Genomic DNA, 25614 nt, shown 5'->3' on the forward strand with positions numbered 1-25614 from the left:
AATACATCACGAGTTGGTGGAGGAAATTGGCATTAGCTCCTTCAAAAAAGCATAGCAGAAGATTAAAAAAAGAATCTACTCAATTCAGCTGCTGCATTGCTGGATGTTTTATCTTTTCCTGAGAGAGAAAATTTACATTTTGAATGCTCAAAATCAGAAAATAATAATGTTGCTAGTACCTTGTCTACTGAGGCAGAGGCATGTATTTTGCAATCATACAAGTTTATGTGGAGCCTAGTCTACAGAGCAGGCATCTTATATGACCCTGAAGGTTTTTAAGTATTTACATGGGCATTAAGAGAGAGACAGAGTAGTTAATCAAGTTGTGGCGGTAGCTTCATTTGATTAAATTGATTGAAAAATCTGGCTTTCTTGGGAAACCACCAATTTGTTTGTAACAACCAAATTTATTACAATTGCAGGTTTTTTTATCAAAATTCTACTCAAGTTCCCTACCTCTCTTGTTCTTTGAAAAATACATCTTTAGTTTACTATCTGTGTCCATCACAAGTCTGTAGAACACACCTTAATCTTTCATTTTACAATGGCTTTAAACTGTCACATTTACTGTTACGGCCCACTTTTTCTACAACTGTATTTTTGCAGTAAAAGTGTCCATGGACATATTTTGTAATTTTCTAGTTAGAGCATCTGAAATGCTATAATATTCTTTTGTATCCTAGAAATACTTGGAGATCAGTATGTACTAAATTTCTAGAATGTTGCACAGAATTAAGAGGTAAGAGAACAGACAGCATACTTAGGTTAACAACTGACTGATTGCTAGCCATGCTAGCATGCTAGCATTCATTGCATGAATTGTTTCTTCAGACAGTAGTTTTCAGGAACATGGTTTTCTGGAGAAAGAAGGAAATTTGATGAAGTTTATTCAGATACACTGAAAATCTGAAGAATATTTAGGAATAGTGCATATTAGCTTATTCTGTGATGTTAAGATTTTGGGTCTGCCGTATTATTTTTTTTGCTTAAGACATCCCAAGAAGGATGAAAGAGGCAGAGTTTGTGACTAACACAAGAACTTAAGTGAGTTTGAGGTAGAGTTCAACAGTTACTCCCAGGCCTCCTCTTTTTGAAAGTATAATAAATGACAAATACATAAATTATTTAATGAGTTGAAGAGGTTTGTTTTTTGACTTTGAGTCAGGGATTTCTTTTCAATATAAAATAGTGTCACAAAAATAAAACCAACAAGATTAAGAACTGGTGAAGAACAAATTAAAAGGAGGCTCATAGCCATTTAAATAATACTATATTGATATAGTAATCAATCCATATAGTCCTCATGGACCACCAAACAGGATGAAGATAATGGTGAAGACTACTTTGGAAAGAAACCCCAATGAACTGAAGATAATTAATAGTAAAAGAATTATCATGGAAGATGTTGCATAGTGTGAAGACTCAGAATGAAAAAAGGAGATATTGATGTCTATCTGATCAAATGCTGCATTTCTTTTTTACAGGAAAATCTTAACAACCTTAATTTTTCTTTACTGATTATTTTTGTTGAATATAAAACCTAAGGGGTTTTAACATGCCTTATTGTGAGTGATTTATAGCATCTGTGCTGGCCTGTATTCAAGAAAAGATAATATGTTCTTTTTATACTTATGAAGAGGGTGAAGGAACAGTGTTGCTAGAAGAAAATGTTATGTGATTTCTGTGGCTGTTTTTAGGAGCAGGAGTACAGAAACAGGGTGGGGATCTACTCACAGGCATTCCTGGCAAGAGCAGGCTCAAAGGCATGGTTCTGTAACTCAAGGATTAGCCATGTTAGATCTGTGGCTAATTCAAATGGGAAAATATACTTCACTCAAAGGAAGAGATCACTGTCCCAAATGTCTCTTTAAATCAGTAGCTGCACGTAGGCTTGACAGAAATACTTACTTGTTGTTTAGCAGCACATGCCACTGTATTAGTTGATGTCCCACTCATCAAGCAGCTGAAAGGTCACTCAGGTGGTTTCATAATAGTTCGCGATGATTAATTATGGCTTTGGATAAATTCAATGCAAACTATAAAGTTTGCAGATCTTAGAATTAGATTCAGTTTGACACAATGGCACAGCAAGGTAAGGGTGTGTTACCAGAGTGTGTCAGGAGGTGGGTAAAGATCTTTTACACAGGAGGGTGATGTACAGCATGTTTGTGGATCACTTTTGTGTACATACTTGCTTTTTGAAGACAAATTTTATTACATATTTTAATACATTACGTAAGATCAGGGTTGAGCATTGTAAACAGGAAAGCTTTTTTGGTTGATTGGTTTGGTTTTGTTTCAGATGTAGTTAGCAGGTACCTGTCGGACACAACGTTCAGGGTAACATGGCTTTGCATTTTGTAAATGTATTTGTTTCTGAGTCCATGGTGATTATTGCTTAAACTGTTGTTACTTGCTCAAGGAGGTAAAGATTTTATATTTATGGTATAAGCATTGTATATTCTATTAGGGTAGAAGTTGAACAGCTGTGGTTTATTGTCTTCACTTCCATTTTGCCCTACCTACATCCTCACTTTTTGTAACAGGTTTCAGGTCTCTGAGACAAGCTGGGATCAATCTCTTTTCTTACGCTACTCACTGTTTTTAGTTTCGGTATTAGTAGGTCTGATTTTATTATTTCTAATAAATATATCTTTCAACTACTGTGCATTTTTAGTTAAAACGTTTAAAAATGCCAACTGTAGTCCACCTGAGATAAACGCAGATACTATTGTACCAGTATCAGGCTGATTTTGTCTTCAAAAGTGATTTTTCTTCTGTTTCTTGATTTCCTATAGACATGCTAGTGACATTTCAAATTTCAGTTGATAATACCCACTTTGAATTAGTGTTTATTGCTATAAAATAACTCAAATGTTGTTGGCCAAGTTCTGTTGTTTATGTTGGTGAAAATCTTACCTATTCCAGTGAACTGTTTTGGATTTACACTGGTGTAACAAGAACAAACTTGGCAATTGCTCTCTTTTGTAGAGTAATTATCTGTATGTCTGGTGTAGCAGAGTAAAAGGGGGTCAGAGGAAAATATTATAGTGGCTGTTACAGATTGCCTTCTGTCTTCTAATCCTAATGTACTGCACCTGTAAATTTTTCCCTTTGTTTTATTGTGTTTTGTACTCATGGTTGACTTTTCAGTTATTTTTTTTTCTTTATTTATTACTCTGGACAGTTTTATTTCTCTTTACCTGTTAGTTCCTTTTTAACCTATCTTTCCCTGTCATCTGATAATTCTGAATTGTTTGTCTGTATATAGCTATAGACATAGATGCCACTGGCTTAGATGCAGAAGAAAATGATATTCCAGCAAACCATCGCTCCCCCAAACCCAGTGCAAACAGTGTAACATCACCCCACTCCAAAGAGAAAAGAATGCCCTTCTTTAAGAAGGTAACACCGACTTCCAAGCTCCCATCTGTCCACCTGCTCACCTGCACTGCGTCACATTTCTAGTCCTGTTAACTGTCTGCGTCCTTTGACAAGCCAATAACATGCATGCTTTGTTGTTCTTTGTTTCTTTTCCATGCTGCTGTAGCTAAGCAGAAGCAGAAATCGGTAAGTGTGTATCAACATGTCCTGTGTTTATCCTGCCACTGGCATCATTAGCATTATTACCCCAGATTAACAATGCAGCTGTTACAGAATTAAGGAAGAAATGTATCGAGCTGTTAGTGGATTCAGTACAGGAAAACAAACACTCCCAGGTTCAGCATGTCGGTTAAACTCGGCTACAGTACTTCCCTTTTTGATGGAATAATAGGACACATTTAGGCCTTCTAAAAGTCTGAGAAATTTCTAACAAATCCATGTAATTCACCTCTCTAGTGCATACTTATTCTTTCCATCTCTATCTTTCTCAAGTGGTTTTTTGTTTCCTTATAACTCAGTCTATTGAAATCATTATTGGAATCTAATCAGATACTCAGATTGTGCTTAGAAAACAGATAGTCAAAACTGCTGTATTTTTAATTTAGTCAGTAGTTAAACTTCTAATTCACTAGATGTAAAATAGGTGGACAAGACCAGTGAAAAAATGCATACTTGTTTTGACGGTTTACTTTGAGTTTCTCCTGTTGTCATGTATAAATTATCAGCCAAATGTTCTTGCCATCCATCAGTCAGACTTTTTTAGTATCTCAGCTATTCGAAATGGTACTGGTGGTTCCCAGGAGAGCCAATGTCTTTCCATGGATAACCCAGATAACTACAGAATTATGCAATTGGCATCCTGTTACAGCAAACTGCAATAAGTTTCTAGGTTCTTTGCTGGAATAAATCATCAAGACATTAGGTTGCAGTCAAACTATGCAGTAGAATACCACATTACTACTTTTTTTTTAAAAAAAAATATCTTTAGTCGTCTTAGCTCTTACTTACATGTTTTTAACCACACAGTTAAATCTACAGGTAACAACAGACTATTACAGTGCTTACAAACAGTGCCAAGTGACACTATTGCCCATGCTGTGGGTGCTCTCACATTTAGTAAATACATGTTTTTCTTTTTCTCTTTTTTTCTTGAACTCTTTTAAATAATACAGGATCCTTCTCATTTCCAAAGTCACCAGTATTTGCTTCATTCGGGTCTGTTAAGTACAATGTCATTCACAGCCCACTATGGAAATCAATAGCAGTTTCTTGCTTCTGAGTAATTTCTTACTTAATCATATTTATAACCAAAAATAAATGGTAAGAAGGAATAATACACGTTGACATGTATCGGATGCTATCTACATAAGCATCTTTCGAAGATGCAGCTTCTAGATGAACCACCTTGGACCATCATGGTAGCTAGTCCCATCTCTCCATTCTGTGGGGCCTCTTTTCTTCCATATCAGAATAATTGCTGATTATAGTAGGTTTTTTAATACTGACCTTTACATTAGATACTGGATGGGCATCCTAAACTAACGTATATAGTTAAACCACTGAGCAAAAGCTGTATGCTCAAAACTGTGCTAGTCTTTATTCCAAGTTCGTGTTTGAGCTTGAATCTGCAAGTGAAAGCTGTATAGTTCAGTGCTAGTCCCTTAGAAAATACTAGATTCTCTAATGCTAAATTAAAGAACTTGAATACTTCAGTCAGATAGCTTTTACTCGGTTCTCTGCTGACAGCTTCATTACTTCAAGCTGTAAAGATTAGACAAAAAAATGCCTGTTTCGACAGAACAGGTTTTAAAAATACCCCATATTCCATCAAATAAGGAAATTTCTATGCTTTCCCTAATTTTCAAATAGCTGGGTAACTTCTGGCGTGAATACCTTTGGTTGAGTCAGCCACATTAAGACAAAGATCTGTTAGATCAGGATGTTCATGCTTATAAGCACTTACACATCTGTAATGATTTTTTTCTTAAGATCTGTCTCTTAATAGGCTTATCAGGTTATTAGTAATACTAGCAAGAACAGTGGAGGGCTGCATTTTGATACTGGCACAGCATAATTGCAGGGTTTTGCTTTGAAATGTGTTGAGTCAGATTCTGCACTATGTAAAAGAAATTCACATGCTTATGATGCCTTGGGCACTGCTATTCATTCTTATGTTACTAATTATCTGGTGAAACTACAGGTAACAAAAAATAGGATAAATTATGTTGAAAAACATTCACAAAAATGTTTTCCTTGTTTTAGACTGCTTTAGACTGCTGCTTGTGTAGCATTTTGTGCTGTTACTGTATTAATGTATGTCTTTGTGTTTTTGTGTTTCCAAATGTATATACTTTAATGTTATTGTGAAACACCTTGGGATACATTGAGTACTGAAACAAGGAGCAATGACTGTATTCTGTGACCTTGACTGATGTATTTATACTGTGCAGACCTTTGAAGAACAGATCTGGCATACCTTTTTCCATATCACCTACATGTTCCTGGGTTTGGATTTCAATCATTTTTCCCAAGACAAAGATAAACCAGCCCCTCTCTTACAAACAAGAACTCTTCCTGATAACACTCATTCTTGGTGATACATATTGAATAGCCATTTATTAAAGAACCCAGTTTAATTTGTTTCTATTTTATTCTGCTAACAATATTGACATTTTTGCAAACTTTGGAAGCAGGCAGTCTTTCTGTCTTCATATTTTAAAATACGTTTTATAAACTGTGCAAGAGACATCAGTAAGTAGTTTGGTGAATAATGTACTAACCGAATCCATTCTTGGGTGGTGACAGGAACTTCCCAAAGTGGAAAGATTGCTATCCCAAGCTCTGTTTATGAAAAATTTCTAGAAATACTAGCTTGATCAGTCATTATTTTCATTTCATTTGCAAGTGAATTGCAGATGCAAATGTGGAAGTCGGGTTATGAGTGCTCCTATGGGAATTTGCAGTGGTGTCACAATGTTTTGTCAAGCAGTGGGCAGATCTGAGCATAAAAAGAGATGTGTTATGCTTTTCCCATCCCTTTTTGTTTTATTTTTCACTTCCATAATTTTTCTACATAAAATTTTGGTGGGAAACAGATGTCACAGCTCTAGAGTTGATCATTTCAAATCATTAACTGTTGGAAATAACCTTTTCAATTTAGTAGTTAGGAATTGTGGAGTGGGACATGTGAATGTCTCCAGAGTAACAGTTTTGTAGCTATCCAGGGCAAATACGAAAACGGCAGGAAAACCAAAAGTCAAAGAAAAGCTTTTTCAAAAGAAATTCCTGAACCTGGTATGTCGTTATCTTTTACTACCAGTGTTCAGGAAAAGTTAATGAATCCATGATTCCTGTGTTGGTGACATCACTGGAAATTCAGAGTTCCTAATGTAGTAAGTAATGTGTAACACTTTCTCTAGGTGCTATGATGCTGAAAGCTTTTTCTGTTTTGTAGACAGAGCACATCCCTCCTTATGATGTAGTGCCTTCTATGCGACCAGTAGTTTTAGTGGGGCCTTCTCTGAAGGGATATGAGGTAAGTGATTGTTGAAAATGGTTTCATTTGCCAAAGCTGTTGCGCTTCATTTGTATTTGAGTGTTCAAAGGTAGTTAAGCTGCAGAACACAATTTATATCATAGACAGAAATCTAGACAGTTTTTAGTTCTACTAGATGGCTGCTTATTTGTATTGTAGTTTGTATCAGAATTCGGATAAAGAACAAACTATATTCCAGTCAACTGTTCAGATATGACTTGCTGGCAACTTTATTACATATTATTATTAGCATCGAGTATTATGAGTTTCTTATGTGTTTATTAATTTGTTGTTTGTTTGCTTCTAGGTAACAGATATGATGCAAAAAGCATTATTCGATTTTTTAAAACATAGATTCGAAGGGCGGTAAGTACCTTGCAATGCAAATCTACCGGAATTCAGGTCCTGTGTAGGTACTACCAGATTTTTAAGAAATAATGACATAATTTTTGTAGAAAATTAGGAACAGCAGCCAATTCCTTTATCAGTGGGCTGTAGCGTGGTTTTTAAATTTCCTCAGCAGAGCACACAGGCTGTGTTGCCGTGGGATGTGTTCAGGGACATGTATTTGTTGAGAGTGGAAAAAGGATGTCATCTTGATGACTGTGACATTCACGCTCTAAATTGCTAGATATTTATCTACAGATGTAATAAATATATATTCTTAGAAAGTTTAGAGTATTTTTCAAGTGATACCTCATCAGTGCTTCCTGGGTTCTGTACAAGCTGACGAGGGGCACTGTTCCTCCTCAGCTCTAGTTCCTTACAGCGGCATCTAACTTGGGAAGAGTGATAGGAGATTCAGACTGTCCAATGTATATGATTGTCAAACTCTTGATCCCCCAAGAATGGGAGCTTGGTTTGACAGCAGTGCTGGACTCTATAATAGGAAGTCTCAAAAAGACTTCGGGGGGTGGGGCAGTCCCCCACCTCGCTGAAATATGGTCGCCTTTGGTAGCAGACAGGCTACACTTTGCTGGGTTTTCATCTGAGTGCTGTTGCAGCCGATCCCCCCCAGTGTACTAGGCGAGGTCCAACCTGGTTGATATTTGACCCTCCAGGTATTAGTATAGTACAAATGTCAAATGATAATCTGACTCTAAAAGCAGTGGCATGTTCTGTAATTCAGACATCATGGACCAGAGTTGTAAGGTATGTTCTCCACATGTGATTATATTGCTACTAGATTGAGCCTCAGATTAATACGTGCTAGTGGGTTGACATTTGGGGGGAAAAACTGAGAAAACAGGAAGGTCTTGTTACAATATCTGTAACTTGAGTTACTGTTCTATTTCATCTGGAGGTGGGCAGAGCAGGAACACTATTCTATCTGCCCTGGTGCTGTCAGACTTTCAAGAGGGAGCCTGACGTTTTCTGTCAATAGCTTCAGCTCTTTAAAATACCAGACATTGCGGTCTAAGCTGTGGTATTTTCTCAGTCAGAATGGTGTTGTTGATACCTAACCACTTGGCAGTCCCTCATTGTATTAGTCAGGGTTTTCAAATCTTACATATGTACCTTCAGAATTGGAAGGTACCAAAATAGTGAGTGTTGCAAGCAGAAAAAAAAAAGTTACTGTGTCTTTCTGTCTTGAAGTATTTTAAAGCATATCTAATTTTCAATTGTAGATCCAATTGTGGTAGGGTGAATTCACAAATACTCTCAATGCAATTGATGTCTATGGTAGCGGATTTGAAGCATCCTAAACTTCAGTAGCAATCTGAATTTGTACTCAAGGTCCTCAACGAGTTTGTGCAGGAGGTTCTTAGATCCATGCTGCTGCTTTCACTGCCATGCTGCTGTCCCCACTCTCATTGCAATTGTTTCACTACATAAACATACATACCCTTTGTTTCAAGAGCAGACTTGTTCTTCCTGCTGTCACATACTTCAGAAGACATTAAAATGACCTTAAAAAGACTAAAAAAACCAACAAACTTAAAGTTAAAAATAGTATTTTTAGACTGATAAATCTAGCTTTATTCAATATACCATGATTGTATTTGAAAAATACAATTTTTCAAATTCCCCAAAAGGAAAAAAAAATATTTTATATTCTGTGTAGGAAGGAAGACTGGCAGGAATAACAAAACAAAACTCAAAATGTTGTAAAAGTTTGTAGTGTTCATCAATTAGCAAATAAAGATAACTATTGGGTACCCCAAATTACATGTTGGATTTCATTTTAAGACTAATGGCATTATCTGCGAGGGGCTGTGCCAGAAATCACAATCTTTGGTTATGTTTTTAGCTTTAGTTAAATCATGCCTGTTTTCAAAATGATGTTACTAATCAGTATTGTACAAATAATTTTGTTTTTCCATATTAACTTATGGCTTTGTTACATTTTGTAGGGTTTTAGATAAACATATACACATGTTGAGCTCATTGGGAAATGACCTCTTTGATTACATTTCAGCTGAACAGCATCTGACTGTGCTTGCTAGGAAGGAGCCCTCCCTGTTCTTAGCAAATCCATTTCCTGCTTTTAAATTGCATGTAAAATCATGCAAAGAAGAACAAGGGGATATCGTCAAAACTTTCAGCACTGGAAAAATGTGACCCCTAAACCTCAGTACACCAGAGAATTTGAAAAGTAATTTATCCAAAGGGTGCATTTTGACTCTGTAAAGCAAAACAAACTGAGTTAACTGTTTTCCTAGGAAGAATATGCAAAGGTTATGTAGCAGGTCAGTGCAAACAACTGGAAGTAACCACTTGTTTCTTTGCTCATCTTTTCTCATAAACACAAAATTGAGCCTGCCGGATACACAGCCCAGGGTTTTCATTTGCACACTTCTGTGTGCTGTCCCCATTTTTAGGTGACCAGCGTATACTACTGGATCTTTCTGGAAAATTATAGGTCACTCTTGCTCTGTGAAAAAACATATGTTAAACTAAACATTAAACATAGTTATATGGCTGTACTAGTTTCCTGCTAAGCCTTACCTTTACCTGTTAAGTCTGCATATCCCTTTATGTCTTATACATATGGCTAAAGTAAGCCAGGTTATCATTTGGTACCTTTCAACAAATTAATCAAAATTAGAGAAAGGAGAAACCAGCTGATTCATACTGGGAATACTGGTGCAAAGTCTAACCACATCAGGCCTGTAGCTCCCAGAGAAGTCCCATCTTCTGCAGCACATCTCTGATCTCTTTCTGCCTTGCTTCTTCCCAGACACTTGTCGCTTTGCAGTCAGTGGTCATACTGCATGTTGGTACTGTGAGAAAGGGGGATGTCTTACCAGTAGTTCTTGCAACAGTATTAGTTAAATAAAATTTCTTCTCTGTTCACAGTGTACAGAGCATACTGTGCTGCTGAGAAGAACTTCTTTTCCTGTAGTCTTAGCCATCTTCTACTGTTAAATGAATCTCTTTTTCTCCCCACATCCCTGCAAGATAAATAACATTCTGTTTTATTTTACTGTATTTTATTTTTGCAGTATATCAATTACACGAGTCACAGCAGACATCTCACTTGCCAAACGTTCAGTATTAAACAATCCCAGTAAGCATGCGATAATAGAGCGATCTAACACAAGATCAAGCTTAGGTAAGTACCTATAGTGATGCTGTCTCCAGATTGGCTGTAAAGTCTATACTACTCTCAATTCATATGTGTAAGCTAAAAATAGCCTTCTCTCTGCTGTGAGAAAATCTCGATTGCCATAATTCAGAAATCCTGGCACTAGAAATCATTCTAAAATCGCTACCAGGTAAACTTCATATACTGCTGATTTTGGTTTATCCTGCATATGTTCAGTTTTCAGATTTTGCTCATTGTCTCAGAGGGGAGAAGTAGCCATCCTTAAGGTAAATAAAATATGAAGGGGTGTTCCTCAGGTTAAATAGAATTGATGGTTTCAGAATTCCTGAAATTATATGACTATTATTGATACTATGTATTATCTTTGATAATATTACTAGTAGTGAGAGCTACTGATACTAGACCTGAAAAAAATTATTGAAGTGCACATTTCCTGAATTATGTATCAGTTTAATGCTGAGGTTAGTACAAAAAAAAGGATAGAAAAGGGGACACTTTTAAAAACCTATATGGCTAGATTCCTAGCATACATATCTGTCATCTTGCATGAGTCTTTTTGTACTGAAGCTTGTCCAGTTGTATGAATAATAAAACATTTATTGGCCAGGAAGAAAAACAAGCTTAGCTGGGAAGATGTAAGTAAATGTCACCATCTACAGTACAGGTGGCTACACTGGAGCTTGTTATCCCAAGGTGTCCTTAGATTAAACAGGTAAAGGTGGTCACTTTGGAGTATCTGCTCATGTGGCCTGGCCTCAGCCTTTCCTCCAGCACAAGGTGTTATATCTGAGACTCCCCTGACACTGCTGGCTCATTCCCTGTGCAGAGACACCTGGAGGCAGCCAAGATGAATCCTGCCAGGAGTCTGTGTACTTGTGTTAGGGCATTTAGCTGAGTTATGGGACACCCATGTTTAAGTCCCTGCTCAAGTACAAAAAAGGAGGAACTTGAACTTAAATGTCCTAGATCACAGGTGGATGCTCCAGCCAGATTTCTGTCTTCACAAGGCTGCAGATTTCTCTTAGTAGCCTTTGAGAGAGCTTGGTTTCCCCTCAACACAGCATTGTATCTTGGAATCTTGCAAATTTTGTGGAACAGGAAAGGAGTCGCATTCATCTTACTAAATGGGTTCTGTATCAGCTTTATAACAAAATTTCTGAGTGTGTCTGTACTTTGACCGAATATTTAACATCTTGCTTATATACCTGTCCTTATAATGAGCTTCTCTGCCTTACAAAGTTTGACATCCCTTTCTTGAAAATTTGCTTCTTAAAACTCTTCCTTTCAGCTGTGTGGAGGCTGTGAATCTTTACTTGCAAGTAGTCTGATAGCTTCCAAGTATGTCTTATTTTAAGTGTTTTCAAATATGAAAACACAATGTACTGTAACAACGTAATGAATATCTTTACAGACAAGAATATGTGAATTTCAGTCTTGTCACCAAAGTCAGTTTAATAATCTAATGAAAAAGTGTCACTTTTGAATGGAACTGAGAATTGGTAATAAGGATGGAGGTCACCCAGTTGTGGAACAAGCAGAATCGTAGATTCATAGAATGTTTTGAGTTGGAAGGGACCTTAAAGATCACCTAGTTCCAACCCCCCTGCCATGGACAGGGACACCTTCCACTGCATCAGGTTGCTCAAAGCCCCATCCAGCCTGGCCTTGTCCAGGGATGGGGCATCCACAGCTTCTCTGGGCAACCTGTGCCAGTGCCTCACCACCATCGTGGTGATTAATTTGCCAACCTGAGCATCAAAACATGTGTGGTTGTGTGCAATACTGCACAAATATATGCAGCAGTAAAAAGCATACCATCTATTACTCATGCTAAAATATTTCCATATATGCAAAACAGCTATCAAAAAAATGTATACAGAAAAAATATTATAAAAAATAAATGCAACCCAATGTTGTACACCTTTATCTTGTGGAGAACCTTACCCTTAAGAATATCAGCATCTTTTATTGGGTAAAGGTATTTTTTTTATAGAGGTATTTAAGATGGAAGTTCTGACAGAACCTCCTTTGGAGACACCCAGAACATGACAGTGGTTAGGTATATATGTAGGTATGTGGGTGGAAGATAGGTATGTCTTTATAGTTTTTGTAACAGGGCTGTTATGTAGCAGGGCATCTTAGGTAATAATATCAGGTTTTCAGTTACTTATAATTGTTCTAAAAATTACCTAATCTACAAAATCATTTTGAATTATTTTGGGAAATATTAGTTACAGCAACTAGGTCATTTTAACAATTAAGTTAGGGCAAAAATTAATTTTACCAATATTAAAATATTCTCAAAACCTTTTCTTTCAGAAGCTATAATACTCCCATGCTTCTAATAATCTAGCAGGGGGGTGAAATTTGGTAGTGAATTGGACAGTGTTATCAGTTGTGTTATTCTGGGCATTTTAAATGAAAATAACAAGTAAACTTGTCCAAATTATTAGAAGCTGCTGTTAACACATGCCAAGCCTTGCATCTGAATTACATAAAGACTCAGCTCTCCCTGGGCAAGGTCCAGCAATGATGCTGAGCAGAACCTGACCCTAGCAGATTGGATCAGGGCAGCCAAGCAGACCTAAAGGGGAAAGGTGCTCTTCTTTCAGCTTTCAAACCCTTTTTTGTGGCACAGCATGGAGGATGGAGTAAAAAGTTGTTTATTTTGAAGCTGTTCAACTGGAGGAGCAAGTGGCTTGGCTAAAGCAGAAAGGCAAGTAGTGCAAATCCGTTATGGAAAAGGTCGGCGTTACAGAGCAGGAGCTGGGATAGTTGAACTCACTGGTGAAGTACCTCAGGTCCTCCAGAGATGGGGTTAACCATGGGAGGACAAAAGCCAGCCAGGAAGGAAGTTAGGGGAGGGAAACAATATGGTAGCGCAGTGGTTTGGGAGGAAAACTGAGATAAAATAAAACAACCTTGAGTCAGAAAAGGAAACTGCTTTTTCAAGGTGATGGGAAAACCCTTGTGCAAGGCAAAAGAGAGGAAGTACAAGGAGTGTTAGAGCCTGTTCCCCTGCTTGCCTTCAATGTACTGCAAGGTAGAAATAAAGTCAGAATCGGAAAACATCATTGTAGTGTGCTGGTAGGTGGCCTATTCTAGCAATGGTTCACAAGGAGGATGACAACATACCACTGCTGTGAGTACGTAGTTGGCTCGGGGAGCAGAGATGAGTGGCAATATCACACCATATAGCAGAATTTTATTTTTTAGTTTGTATGATGTTTGCTATAAGTTAAAAAAAAATGCTATTAAAAGAATATTATTGGGTTTACAAACTCATGTTGCACAAAATAAAGCTTAGTAAGTAATAGTAAGAAGGTTATCTGTGCAACTTCTTAGTATCTGTAGGTTACGTATGCTGTGATTCAGTCTTGGGTCATGTGTTTGCAGACTGCTCTTCCACTGGTCCTGTCTTAGGTTTTTTGAAAAATGCAGGAACTAATGTGGGGAATTGGAATTGTTCAGTGAATTGCTGTTCCACTTGCTATGAAACTTGTACAATGTATGAGGCAAGAAACTTCAGGAAGGCAAATGAAGTTCTCTAAAAGCACAGTAGGACATTTTCAATTGCAATTTGGGAGGAGCAGGACAGGAAATAGTGGTTTGACCAAAACTTTTTGTGGCAGTAAATTAGTCAGTTTCAACAGAAAAGATTTCTGATCCAAGACTGAATTCATTATCATAATGAGGAAACTCCTTCATCATCCATCTTCCAGGCTCCTCCAAGGAGCTCATACCCCAGTAATTAAAACCACATTTGGTAATAATTGTAATTATTATTTTATTTATATATAATTATTAAAATAATAATAAAGTAAAATAAAACCCACACATTTGGGATGTAGGGCACACAGAGTCAAGCTCCTGCTGTATCTGGTTTGGAACAGGGATCTGAATTTCAGTCTTAAGCATGCTGAGCACTGGTTGATCACTGTTGGTTCAGCAGATGTTGATTCTCTGTTGAATAAAGGGATAGCCCCAGTGCGGGAGGGGGGTCTGCTACCTACAGCCCTATAGTCTGTAAGCTACAGCACTGCAGCATGATGTGCCATGAGCTTCTCTTCTGAATCACAGCAGCCTGCACACCTCACTCAGGGCCAACAAGTAGCCCCTTTGCACCAGTGAGGGCTTGATGCTGGAGATGACACCCAGTAAAGCTCACCAAGGGAGTGCAGAGCGTGCCATGCCTGTAACGTGGTGACTGCCCATGCCTGGAGCCTGGGCCGGTGCCAGTGGAGGATGGAGGCACCGAGGGAAGGAGCATCCCCTTGTTCCCCTTCCTGCCCAGCCCCTCTGCACTGCCTCCCTCCCTGCCACCAGCAGTCCTGGCTCACCAAGTCACAGGTGAGGTGCACTGCTGAGGGATGGAAAGAGAGACTCTTTTTTTTTTTTTTTTACTGAATTAATTGAAGAACTCAGTGGCTCTTCAAAAGTAAAAAGTGGCTTTTGCTGCTTCTGATACAAAATTCCTGTATACTCTCTGACTAGTTGTTTACAGGCTTTATAAAGAAGGCTATTTTTTCCCCAGTGTTTTCTGCCTGTCTCAAGTATGATTTTTGGAAGTATTGAGTATTGTGGCTAAAACTGAGATTCAGACTTTGAACCTGTCAAACAATAATGTATGTCATCAAAATCAGCATGTTGCATGATGATGCACTGATTTGGAAAATGCAGATGGAAACCTGGCAGTACTTTATGGACTACTGGAGCTACTGTTGGGTACCTTGTGAAATATCAGCCTTAGGGCTCCTCATTCAACAGAAATCCTCTTATTTTAGGCTCTCCTCTTCACAGGCATTTAACTGGGGAGCTATTCTTTTCATTCCCAGCATAGCTCAAAGAGTTTTTCCCTTCTCTCAGATCAGTACTGATATCATGTACTGACAGTACAGAGCAGCATCAGGAGTTTCCTGAGTCTTAATACTGACTTGTAAAAGAAGCTTCAAGGTTATGTTCTGTTTTGGAAGAAAAAATCTGCAGAAACCAGGATTTCCTGTAGGATGGCTTCCATTTTTCTAGTCTGATTGTAATTTGGTAGAATCATAGCATGGTTTGGGTTGGAAGGGACCTTAAAGATCACCTAGTTCCAACCCCCCTGCCATGGGCAGGGGCACCTTCCACCAGACCAGGTTGCTCAAAGCCCCATCCAGCCTGGCCTTGAACACTTCCAGGGATGGGGCATCCACAGCTTCTCTGGGCAACCTGTGCCAGTGCCTCACCACTCTCATAGTGAAGAATTTCTTCCTAATATCCAACATAAACCTACCCTCTTCCAGCTCAAAGCCATTGCCCCCGTCCTATCGCTACATCGATAGCCTTGCAAAAAGTCCCTCTCCAGCTGTCTTGTAGGCTGCTTTTAGGTACTGGAAAGCTGCTGTAAGGTCTCCCCAGAGCCTTCTCTTCAGGCTGAACAACCCCAACTCTTTCAGCCTCTTTCATGAGAGGTGCTCCAGCCCTCTGATCATCTTTGTGGCCCTCCTCTGGACCCACTCCAACAGGTCCATGGCCTCTTTACGTGGGGGGGCCCAGAGGGAGAGAATTGCCTCCCTCAGCCTGCTGGTAATGCTTCTTTTGATGCCATTCCAGAATACGGTTGGCTTTTTGGGCTGCCAGTGCACATTGTTGGGTCATGTTGAGCTTCTCATCCACCAACACCCCCAAGTCCTTCTCCTCAGGGCTTCTCTCAGTCTCTGCCCAGCCTGTATTTGTGCTTGGGATTGCCCCATCCCACATACAGGACCTTACACTTGGCCTTGTTGAACTTCATGAGGTTCGCTTGGGCCCACCTCTCAAGCCTTGTCAGGGTCCCTGTGGGTGGCATCCCTTCCCTCCAGCATGTCGACTGCACCACACAGCCTGGTGTCAGCAGCAAAGTCGGAGGCTACAGCCAATCCTGCCATCCATGTTGCCAACAAAGATGTTAAACAGCGTTGGTCTTAATAACAACCCCTGAGGAATGCAATTTACAATGATAATTATTATGCTAATTACTATGGTAATTACTCTGAAGTATCAGACACTACATTCGGAAAATGAACCCCCAAAAAAGTAGTGGTAACTTGTGATTATTTTTTGTGATTCGGTTTTCTATCTGGAAAATACAAGTAATTCCAGCTCTTTATTACATCAGTGAAATGCCACCACAGAAAGTTCCATAAAATTACCAACAAATAATTTATTCATTCTGTTCTGTTTTCAGAGGAAGATTAGAACAATATGCTTTGAATGAGACGTGAAACACGTATTTGACAATGAAGAGAAAGTAAATGGTTCAATAGGTACTTATCAGTTGACAACATACAGAGTTGCATACTGATTGAGACGGCAGCTCTACAGAAACAACTTTATTATATGTTCCTGAGCATGCTGTCTTACAATACAAACCACAGAATTTGATTTAAGAGAGCTATCGTGGCATTTCCCACTCTATTAGTATTAGCTTTGCAGCCAAATAATATGCTCTCCCAATACAAGTATCAGTCATAGATAAATCATTGTCGGGACTCAGGTTACATTAGTTCTTCTTTAGTAACTTGCTGCAGGTCGTCTGAGGAGTCATGGAAAGTGAGTTCTTTCTCTACTTACATTTTCCCTTGTATAAAATAGGAATAGGGCCTTTTCTCCAAATGATTGCAAAAAGAAAAAAATAATTCTATCAAACACTAAATTTGTATGTGTCCCACACACACAATCTACAATAACTTAGTTCTGATCTAGGTATTTAAAAATAGTATTTATTGCAATCACATTTGATCTTTAATGCAGAACAGGGTTTGGTTTGATTTGGGTTGGTTTGGTCTGGTCTGGTCTGAATGGGTCTCCTGGCTGCATGGCTGTAGGATATGGGGGAGATGAGTTCCCATCTGTCTCTCTCCTCCTTGGACAGTCAGTGGCATGTGGACTGAGACTTGTGTTTATTTCTACATCTGGTATTCTACAAAAATGGGTTTTTATTATAGCAAATGCAGCTCCCCAGAACTGCTTTGTTAATCCAAATCCCTCGCTGCTTCCAGGTTCGATGGGAAGCTATTCCTTTGCTCACCCACCTTTGCGTGGTGGTACCTCATGCAGCTGGACAGTCAAGCTACTGATTTATCCCCCAGTTATGCTCACGTTTGTGAGCAACGGTTGTAACTGCAGCTGAGAAGGCTATTTCTTAGACTTTTGAAAATTTATTGTTGGTTTTATTGTAAATATTATTTTAATCAATGTTCTTTCAATGACTTAATATAGTACAAAGGTAATGTCCTTGATATACTGATACCAAATACTTTTTTTCTGGGAAATAAATGAACCTCTTTTTTGAGAACAGATCTTACCTTATTACCACATACGGGTTTGCAGTATCGTGCCTATTATTCATAATTGTGCATAGCACAGTAAACAGTGGAGTGAGTACCATTGTTTGGAACTGATTTAATAGATAATCCAGAATTAACTTCAAGGAGGCACAGACAAACAATGCGATAATCGGGAATAGGAATTGCCATGACGAACTGGATTTACAGGATTATAGGGAAGTCTCAATGGACTTAATGTAATGCTATTAATGCTGCAAACACCTATCGACTGAAAGTTCGCTTTTGCAAAAGCATCAGTTAAAAATAGTCTTGGTATTTGACTCATTGGAAACCAATGCCACCACTGAATATTCTAGTGTAAAATTAATGTATCCAATAATTTTACAAAAAGAGTGTCTAGCTCATCAAGATTTAGGAGGACAGTACAGTCTTCTTCCTTTCCTATATGAAAGTTTGTTTTATGGATAAAAATAAATGTTTGCTTGTCAATACTGTTTTATGTTTGGTATGTGAAATGGACTAAAAAGAACTAAATTTAAGGAAAGGGCAATTGATTCATTTCTTTAAAAGGCTAGAAGAAATCCATAATTTTGAAAAGTTTTCTCTCCGAGAAGGTACAGTACATGGTTAAATCTCATTCACCTGAAAGTCAGTCCCAATTGGCTTAGTTACATTTCTATACATGCCATGTACACATGCCATTTGCAGAGACTGCTGAACCAGCTTTGTGCTTTTGCTGCATTTCTTCATCAAAAGTACCCAAAACTTTTTCTTGTTTCTGTGTGTTACGCTTGTTATAACGTTACCTCATGCTGTATGCTTTGTGCAAGAACCTGATTGTCTTGGCTTTTTCCATTCTCTGCTTCATTAATGCTCTCCCCTTCCAGATGTTTTGGGTATGTATACAAGCTTGCAAATTACTTTTCCTGCTGTTTTGTGTTCAGTGCTTTATTGTACCTCACAGAACCACTGTGTGTTTCTTGGTGGCTCACTGGTAGACAAAAGCCAATCCTGTACTGTGTTGCTAAGTATTTCTTTCAGAAAATCTTGCTGCTTTTCCTTATTTATTTTCAATTCTAAAAATAAAGTTGAGATTGACAAGTAAACGCTAAAGATTAGAAATTTACAGTGGAAAACCTAAGGTGTGTGCACCTAATGTGCATATTCTTAACAGAGATGTGTGAATGTTGGTGTAAAATATGTCATCATGTATATGGTAAAATTATTGCAGTCAGATGGTTTGGAATCTGTTTATGTGCTTTCTGTGTGCATATGCAGTAACCTGTCAGGCATTACGTACACCCAATGGGCAGCTGAGTGCCTACCTTTGGAATGTTGTTTCTAGAAATTGTATAGAGCTCCTATTCACATCATAATGTTGGTATCCCAGAGTTTTGTCTTCTGAATGAAACATACATGCCTGAAAAAATAGTAGTGAATTATCAGTGCAAATTTCAGCCTTATATTTTTATTTTCTTGATACCTGTGTGAAAAGCCAGTCGAATACTTGCAGCTATGGTAACAATGTATTTTATGTTTACAGATATATACACTATATATATATATATTTATATATGTATATATATAATGTTATGTATTCACCATGTTTGGTAATTTAATTGCAGTTGTTTTATATGATAAGGTTCAAGTAAATGCTTTCCCAACTATAAATCAAAAATAAACATAAAAGAGTGCTAGCTATACCTCAGAAAAATGCTCCCCTACTTACAGAGACTGTGGAACAGGAATGCAAAATTGGAATTTAACCAAGATTGTGTTTCCATTCCAGAGTCTTAAGGATCTAATACAGTTCACAGAGAAGACAGAAGGTGTTCAGTGTGTTATGGAAAATCCTGTTTGTCTCTTTATAGTTTTATCGTCAAGATAGCTGGGACAAATGTCCAGAACTCTCACTTGCAGGCATTAAATCCTCAGATATGATAAAGGAATCTGGTACATGTGAAGCTGCCTTGAGCCAGAATGCTGTAATACAGCAGCCAAGAACTTCTGGGTTATCCTAAGGATGTGGCTACACATCTTAGTGCACACAGATGGGGAGAGTGGCATAAAGATCCTGAACCCATTAAAATATATCACTCTCACATGCCTCAAAATGCTCTTTTATGCTGCTGGGCCAGCCTTGATTTTTTTAACATCTAAAGTCAGAGTCTCTCTAATAAGTTCTCCAGGTAGTTCTGCATTAGAAGTTTGGTACTAACTTTCCCAGTATTCTAACTTACAAATAATTTTTGGATACAGTATTGAAATTCCCTGTTTCCAAAGTGTTTCCAAAGGTGGGGAGTGGGGGGTGCAATAATTCTTGTTTTCTGTAAATTAAGAGAGAGTCCTCAGGTACATGTCACTATTTATTCTCATGGTACAGCACTGAAATACGTATGATTGATGATATATTGAAACAAACCATGTGCTAGAGGCAAAGCAATATAGCAGTGCATTAGAGTAATTTTTAAGGTTACGCATATCTGTATTGTAACTAAGCTGCCTGGACAGGTGAGGGAAATACTTTCCAGAAATCAGCTGTTTGCTCAAGAATATGATTTTCTTCCCTTAAAACTATTCACACCTGTAGGTTGAATTGATCCAGTGTGGGTTTTTTCTCCTAGGCTCACGGAACTGATAAAAAGTTACTGTCTGTGTCCTCATTTTTTCCAAGACTAAGCATTTGTTTAACCACAATGCAAAGAAGTTTGGGTTCATGTCTGTTGTCTACTAACAGAGGTGTGAACTTACAATTTCAATTGCCATGACAGGGCTATGATCACCTTTATGATGGTTGTCAGTCGGTCCTGCCTGAGTCTTACGCACTTTGCATAATAGTTAAACTTTCCCTGGAGAAAGAACTGGAATCCATGTGTTTCACCTCCCACTCTAAGCATCAGGCTACAGAGTCAGTGTCTCTCCCACTCAGTGAATGCGCAAATGTTTTGCAAGTGGCACACCATCAGCAGGAGGGGTTGAATAGCCAGCAATTGAGTGGTTCCGCATCCTATCAGTGAGAAAGTCTGAGCATTTTTATTTCTGTTTGTTCTGAATAAAACAACAGACCTAGGGAGCACTTAGTGTCTATGTATGGACCAGAGCTGTAAAAGCACTGCACTGAGTAATGAGGCATGGTGCAGAAATATCCAAGGTAGTGCCAGCCTGACATGATAATAACAGTTCTGAACTATGCAGAGACACTTGCTTGGTCCCCTGAGCAAAGTAAACATTAGACTGCTTCTTTGCCCAGAGTTACTATCCCAATTAGTCGATAACAGAGTGTAGGGGAGCTTAATGATGGGAGCAGCACTATGCTGCATGGCACCTTCTGGAGCGGCTGCGGTTCTGCCTGGAGAAGTTGTCTCAGTGCAGCTGTCCCCTGTGCTGTGCTCATATACTCGTGTTTGTGCTGCAGTCTGCTGATTTCCAGCTTCTCCATTCATAGACCATTAAAATTTATTTTCAGTTTAAACCTGGCATAAGAAGCGTCATTTCATGAATGCTATTGTTTTGCTAGCCCAGTGAAATAGAGGAGGAAGTAGACATTTTCATGTGCTATTTAGTATTTTTAAACACCACTGTCTGTTTTATGTTGTCATATAATTACAGTATTGCATTTCAGGAGATGTTAGTCCCATTATAAATAGATCTTGGTTATGCTGAGGTTTCCAAACATCCCATTGTATCTGTCAATACCACTTGGATGAGTGTGTGCATTCAAGGCCATCTGAATTCTGTCTAAATAGAGCCTCAGCAGGCAGGAGGAGGAAAACCCTGTTTTCCTGCAGCACCTCACCCCACAGCTCCCCTTCAGCAGAGCCCAGACGGAGCACCAGGCAGAGCAGCAGGCATGCCCCCTTCCTTTCTGCCTTATCCCTCACAGGAGCCCCATCTGTTAGGCATGAGTAACACATGCAGCCACTTTCCCTGGAAAATACTGTTATCCTCCCACTCCCACCCTCCCCTTTTTATGTAACAAGCTAGTGGCTAAGGATTTGGTTGAGACCGTGGAGATGTAAGTATATTCACAAAACTACATTTATGTTAGAAATTTGATTGAAACACCTGTAAGCCAGGTGTTGAGTAAGGTGTCTTCTGGCCGGTTGCTTAAGGACTAAGCTTGGAGCATGTATTACTTCTTACTTGCTCATATTCCCCTCCAAGCCCTTTTCCTTCTTAGCTGGGTAGGCTGGAGGAGAGGCACACAGGCTTCTGCTGCCCGGCATTGCCACCAGTGTGGGGTGAAACCACGGGGCTGAACTTCCCTGGCTGGGGAAGGGATGGAGTGTGGAGTCCACCATCTAGCATGACCCTGCTGCTAGCTCCCTACCTACCCAGAGCAACCTTGGTGCTCGAGGGAAGGAAAGGGGAAGGTGAGAAGGAGGCCAAGCACTTACATAGGTGTGGCATTTCGTATTGGCTTGCTCCAGACTGCTCACACACCATGTAGCTTTCTGGATCACCCGTGATAGCATCTTTGTCTCTCCACTTTGTATACAGCGAGCGCAGGCATCTGATGTAGTCTGGGATAGCCTGGCCAAGTACCTGCATTCCGGTTAGTGCAATACCCAATGTAGACACGGGTGATTTTGCCGACAATGTGAGCGTGTGTATGCGCACATATGCTCACAAGTGAAAATCTAAAATCTGAATTCTGTCGGTCAGGCTCATGATTTACTTCTTAATCAAGAGGTGTGTGGGCACAACTCAATAGTCATCGCTTCTTTTTTGTTTTCCTTTTTTCGTTTTCTTGGGTTTCAGACAGGACTTTTATCCATTTCTTAGCTGTTTTTTGGTGCAATACTTTCTACATGCTTTAAAGGCACTGGGGATATATAGCGCACCTGTTTCCTTTGCCTTTGTTTTGGGATTCCTGATGCTGCTTTAAACTTCTCGTTTCTTTAGTTATGTTCATGTAATTCAGTGATTAGTTATCTTTAAGTAAGTGTGCTTATTTAAAAGAATTAGCATAAGAAAGATCACGGTTACTGATTTCTGTTCTCCTTATTTTATAAAATCATTTGAAAGCCGTTTGTACAAAGTGTTGCTAAGCATTTTTCTATGGCATGCATTGACATAGATGTGTTCTTTTCGTGCTATATGTCTGTAATATCAGGAGCTTTGTTTAGAAAAAATAGAATGCTTTGTCACTGTGGCCGTTGCAGTCCAAGTAATAACAAGAAACAAGTCTGCTTCTATGAACAAATCAGTGCCACCAATACCATGGACAAGTAGACAAGGTCAAATTGAATAGAATATTAACATTATACTGTATTAAGTTGACAGTACATGAACTTCACTGTTCCTGCTGAAGATCAAAACCTCCTTGCTGCATATAAGTAATAGTTTGTCGTTCTGATTTGGCCTTTGCAAGCCAGAGGCATGGCCATTTTGCATTGCATCACAAAACTGCTGTCTCATCAGGGTCTGTCAAGCTGGGTGTCCCAGTGACTCCTGGCTGCTGTGGATGCTTTCTGCCCAGGTTTGAAGGAGGGTTGTGTTTCTCCAGCTGTGTACAGTAGAGAATGTTCTTTTAACATGGCACTGTGTAAGTAAGCCTAAATTCCACCACAGCTCATCTTGTTAGTAGCTAATTGACATACATGCAATGCAGTATTGCTGTGTCTTTGCCTTTACTTTAGGTGAGATTGTTTTAATGAACTGTTGAAGACTGTTGCTTGAAATGAATTTGTAAGGTCCAACAGGTGTAGAGAATATTTGTTTGCCCCCGTAATAGGATAAGCCATTTACTTGTGCTCTCATTGTACTGAATTGTTACTTATTTCAGGGTACAGTAGGGGTATTTGGAATTAATACATGGGAGCAAGTTTAAATGAGCAATATTTGAAGTTGGCTGTGTACTTCTTGTTTCTTAGAGTTGACCCCCAATTGTATGGAATAGACAGTTGAGTGCTCCTGTCATTTAAAATGTTCCCTTTCTGATTACTAAGGAGGCCATATGAAATAGATTATAAGGGTCACTTTAAAAGTTGATAGCTTGCTTCTGGTTTTTAGTGTTGTAGCTGGGCTGCCAGCATTTCATGATGATTGTCACAGTAGATCTAATTACATGTATGCCTCTCATTATGATTAGCAAATATAATTTATTGAAGTTAATTGTTACAGCCTCACTGTTACGCCTCTACAGTACATCAGAAGGGATATTATTATAAATAGATTATATTCATGGAGGTGGGAAGATTGCTAATCTATTACTGTGCTGCTTTGAAGATACCACACTGTCATTGTTCTCAGCTCCCTTTTTTAACTTACAGTGACATTTGTGTTACTATCCTCACATGGTATTTTGGGTTCTTTGCTTATTTTGGTCAAAAGTCTTGAGAGAAAATTTGTGCAGAGTGTCTTGTTGGAAAAGAATCTTTACGGGTATAGAATGTGTTATTTGAGAGATGTCGCTAAAGAAAGATGAAAACCAGAGCTGCAGCAGTAGATAAAGCCTTTGTCAGCCAAAAAGAGAAGCTGCTATTATTTAATTGCAACAACTTTTTGTGTAGTGAAAAGTTAGAATGCAGGGAGGATTCCAAGCAAAATACAGGGTTTTCCAGAAGCTGAAGAAGTACACTAAGGGACAGGAGATCAGGACCTCTTTGGCAATCTGCGTGCATTTTGTCAATCTGTTTTGTCTGGAAGGGTAGAGGCACAACACATTACTTCATCAATCATGCAGTGTAGTTCCTTGAACTTTTCTCCTTTACCCAAGTTAAGAAAAATAAATACTGAAATACTTTTGAAATGATGGAAATTATATCTGTGTTCAGACTCAGGTGGAAACTATTGGTTCATAGGACCATAGTTACCTGCAATTATTGCCCTGGGTGCGTTTCACAGTAGAAGATACCCTCAGGCACTGCCCTGGCAGAGGGTTGTTTCAAAAAGTGTAGCAGGAAATGCAGTTCACAGATCTGTATTCTTTACTGGCAGAAGAGTGCTTCCAGCAGTGCAGCAAATACTGCTTCCCCAGACAAAATTACGATACACTGGTAAAAAGGCAGATTTTGCTGGCTATAAATTGTCTTAAACAAGGGGGTTTAGCAGTCTGGAATGGGCTTAAAATGATACATTAACTGATACTGTTACACTGTTACACTGACTGAAGTGTGGAGCCTGGCTTGAAATTGCAGGAAAGCAGTCCAAACTCATCAGAACAGTATGACAAATTATCTCTGATATGTTTATTCTTAGTCATCATTTGGACTTAAATTAGGCATAGACTACTGACTATCTTCTACTAAATCACTGAGACAATGGTAATCAGTCATTCCAATAATATATCTATGCAACAAATTTGCAGATAACGTAATCGTGAATGTGCCAGGAAACATCAGAGGTTTTGTCTTCAAAACTGTGGTCCTCATTCAGACAGCAGCTGGGCCACAGCGCTTTTATCGACAAGCAGGAAGGCACACGCCAGTGCTTTCCATACCAGCATGCCATGCACACCTTGCAGTGTTCTCTGCTCTAAAACACCGATTGGCATGTACTCAGCCAAATTTTGAGCTGAGTGGAGGTGATGTTTAACAGACCCAAAACAGTGTCAGCCTTCTCCAATAGAGAACGTACTATATAGATTTTCTGATAGCCGTTTAAGATGTTACTTCATTTATAAAATGATCATAGTAGTCACCTATTGATTTGGAACCAAAAGACTTTGAGCTAAATGGAGACTAGCTCCAAAGAGATGCTTTGCTTTCTCTTGAAATTTTGCAATCTTATGATGGTACCAAATTTATTGAGTTGCTATTCTAAGGTAACAAAAATCAATCACTTCACACCCCTTGAAAGAGACCATTCACCGTAGAAACCTCCCTCTAGCCAGA

At 38.8% G+C, this 25614-nt stretch overlaps 1 protein-coding gene across 13 annotated transcripts in view; it reads left to right on the forward strand.

Annotated features, from left to right (window-relative positions):
• The window catches only part of CACNB2 (calcium voltage-gated channel auxiliary subunit beta 2), a 255178-nt gene that overhangs the window by 220324 nt on the left and 9240 nt on the right, over nucleotides 1-25614 (forward strand). For 10 of the 13 annotated variants that reach the window (XR_008821273.1, XM_056334823.1, XM_056334824.1 and 7 more), the window contains 4 exons: nucleotides 3272-3405; nucleotides 6839-6919; nucleotides 7227-7285; nucleotides 10366-10475. Coding sequence is in view for 12 of the 13 variants with exons in the window: in XM_056334823.1 (XP_056190798.1) it covers nucleotides 3272-3405; nucleotides 6839-6919; nucleotides 7227-7285; nucleotides 10366-10475 (384 nt within the window). In the remaining variant the exon portion in view is untranslated. Of the gene's footprint in view, nucleotides 1-3271; nucleotides 3406-3550; nucleotides 3571-6838; nucleotides 6920-7226; nucleotides 7286-10365; nucleotides 10476-25614 lie in introns of all 13 variants that reach the window. The other 3 variants (XM_056334816.1, XM_056334817.1, XM_056334822.1) reach the window with 1 other exon arrangement.

This window comes from Falco biarmicus, chromosome 4 (assembly GCF_023638135.1).
Source record: "Falco biarmicus isolate bFalBia1 chromosome 4, bFalBia1.pri, whole genome shotgun sequence".
NCBI classification, from domain to species: domain Eukaryota; kingdom Metazoa; phylum Chordata; class Aves; order Falconiformes; family Falconidae; genus Falco; species Falco biarmicus.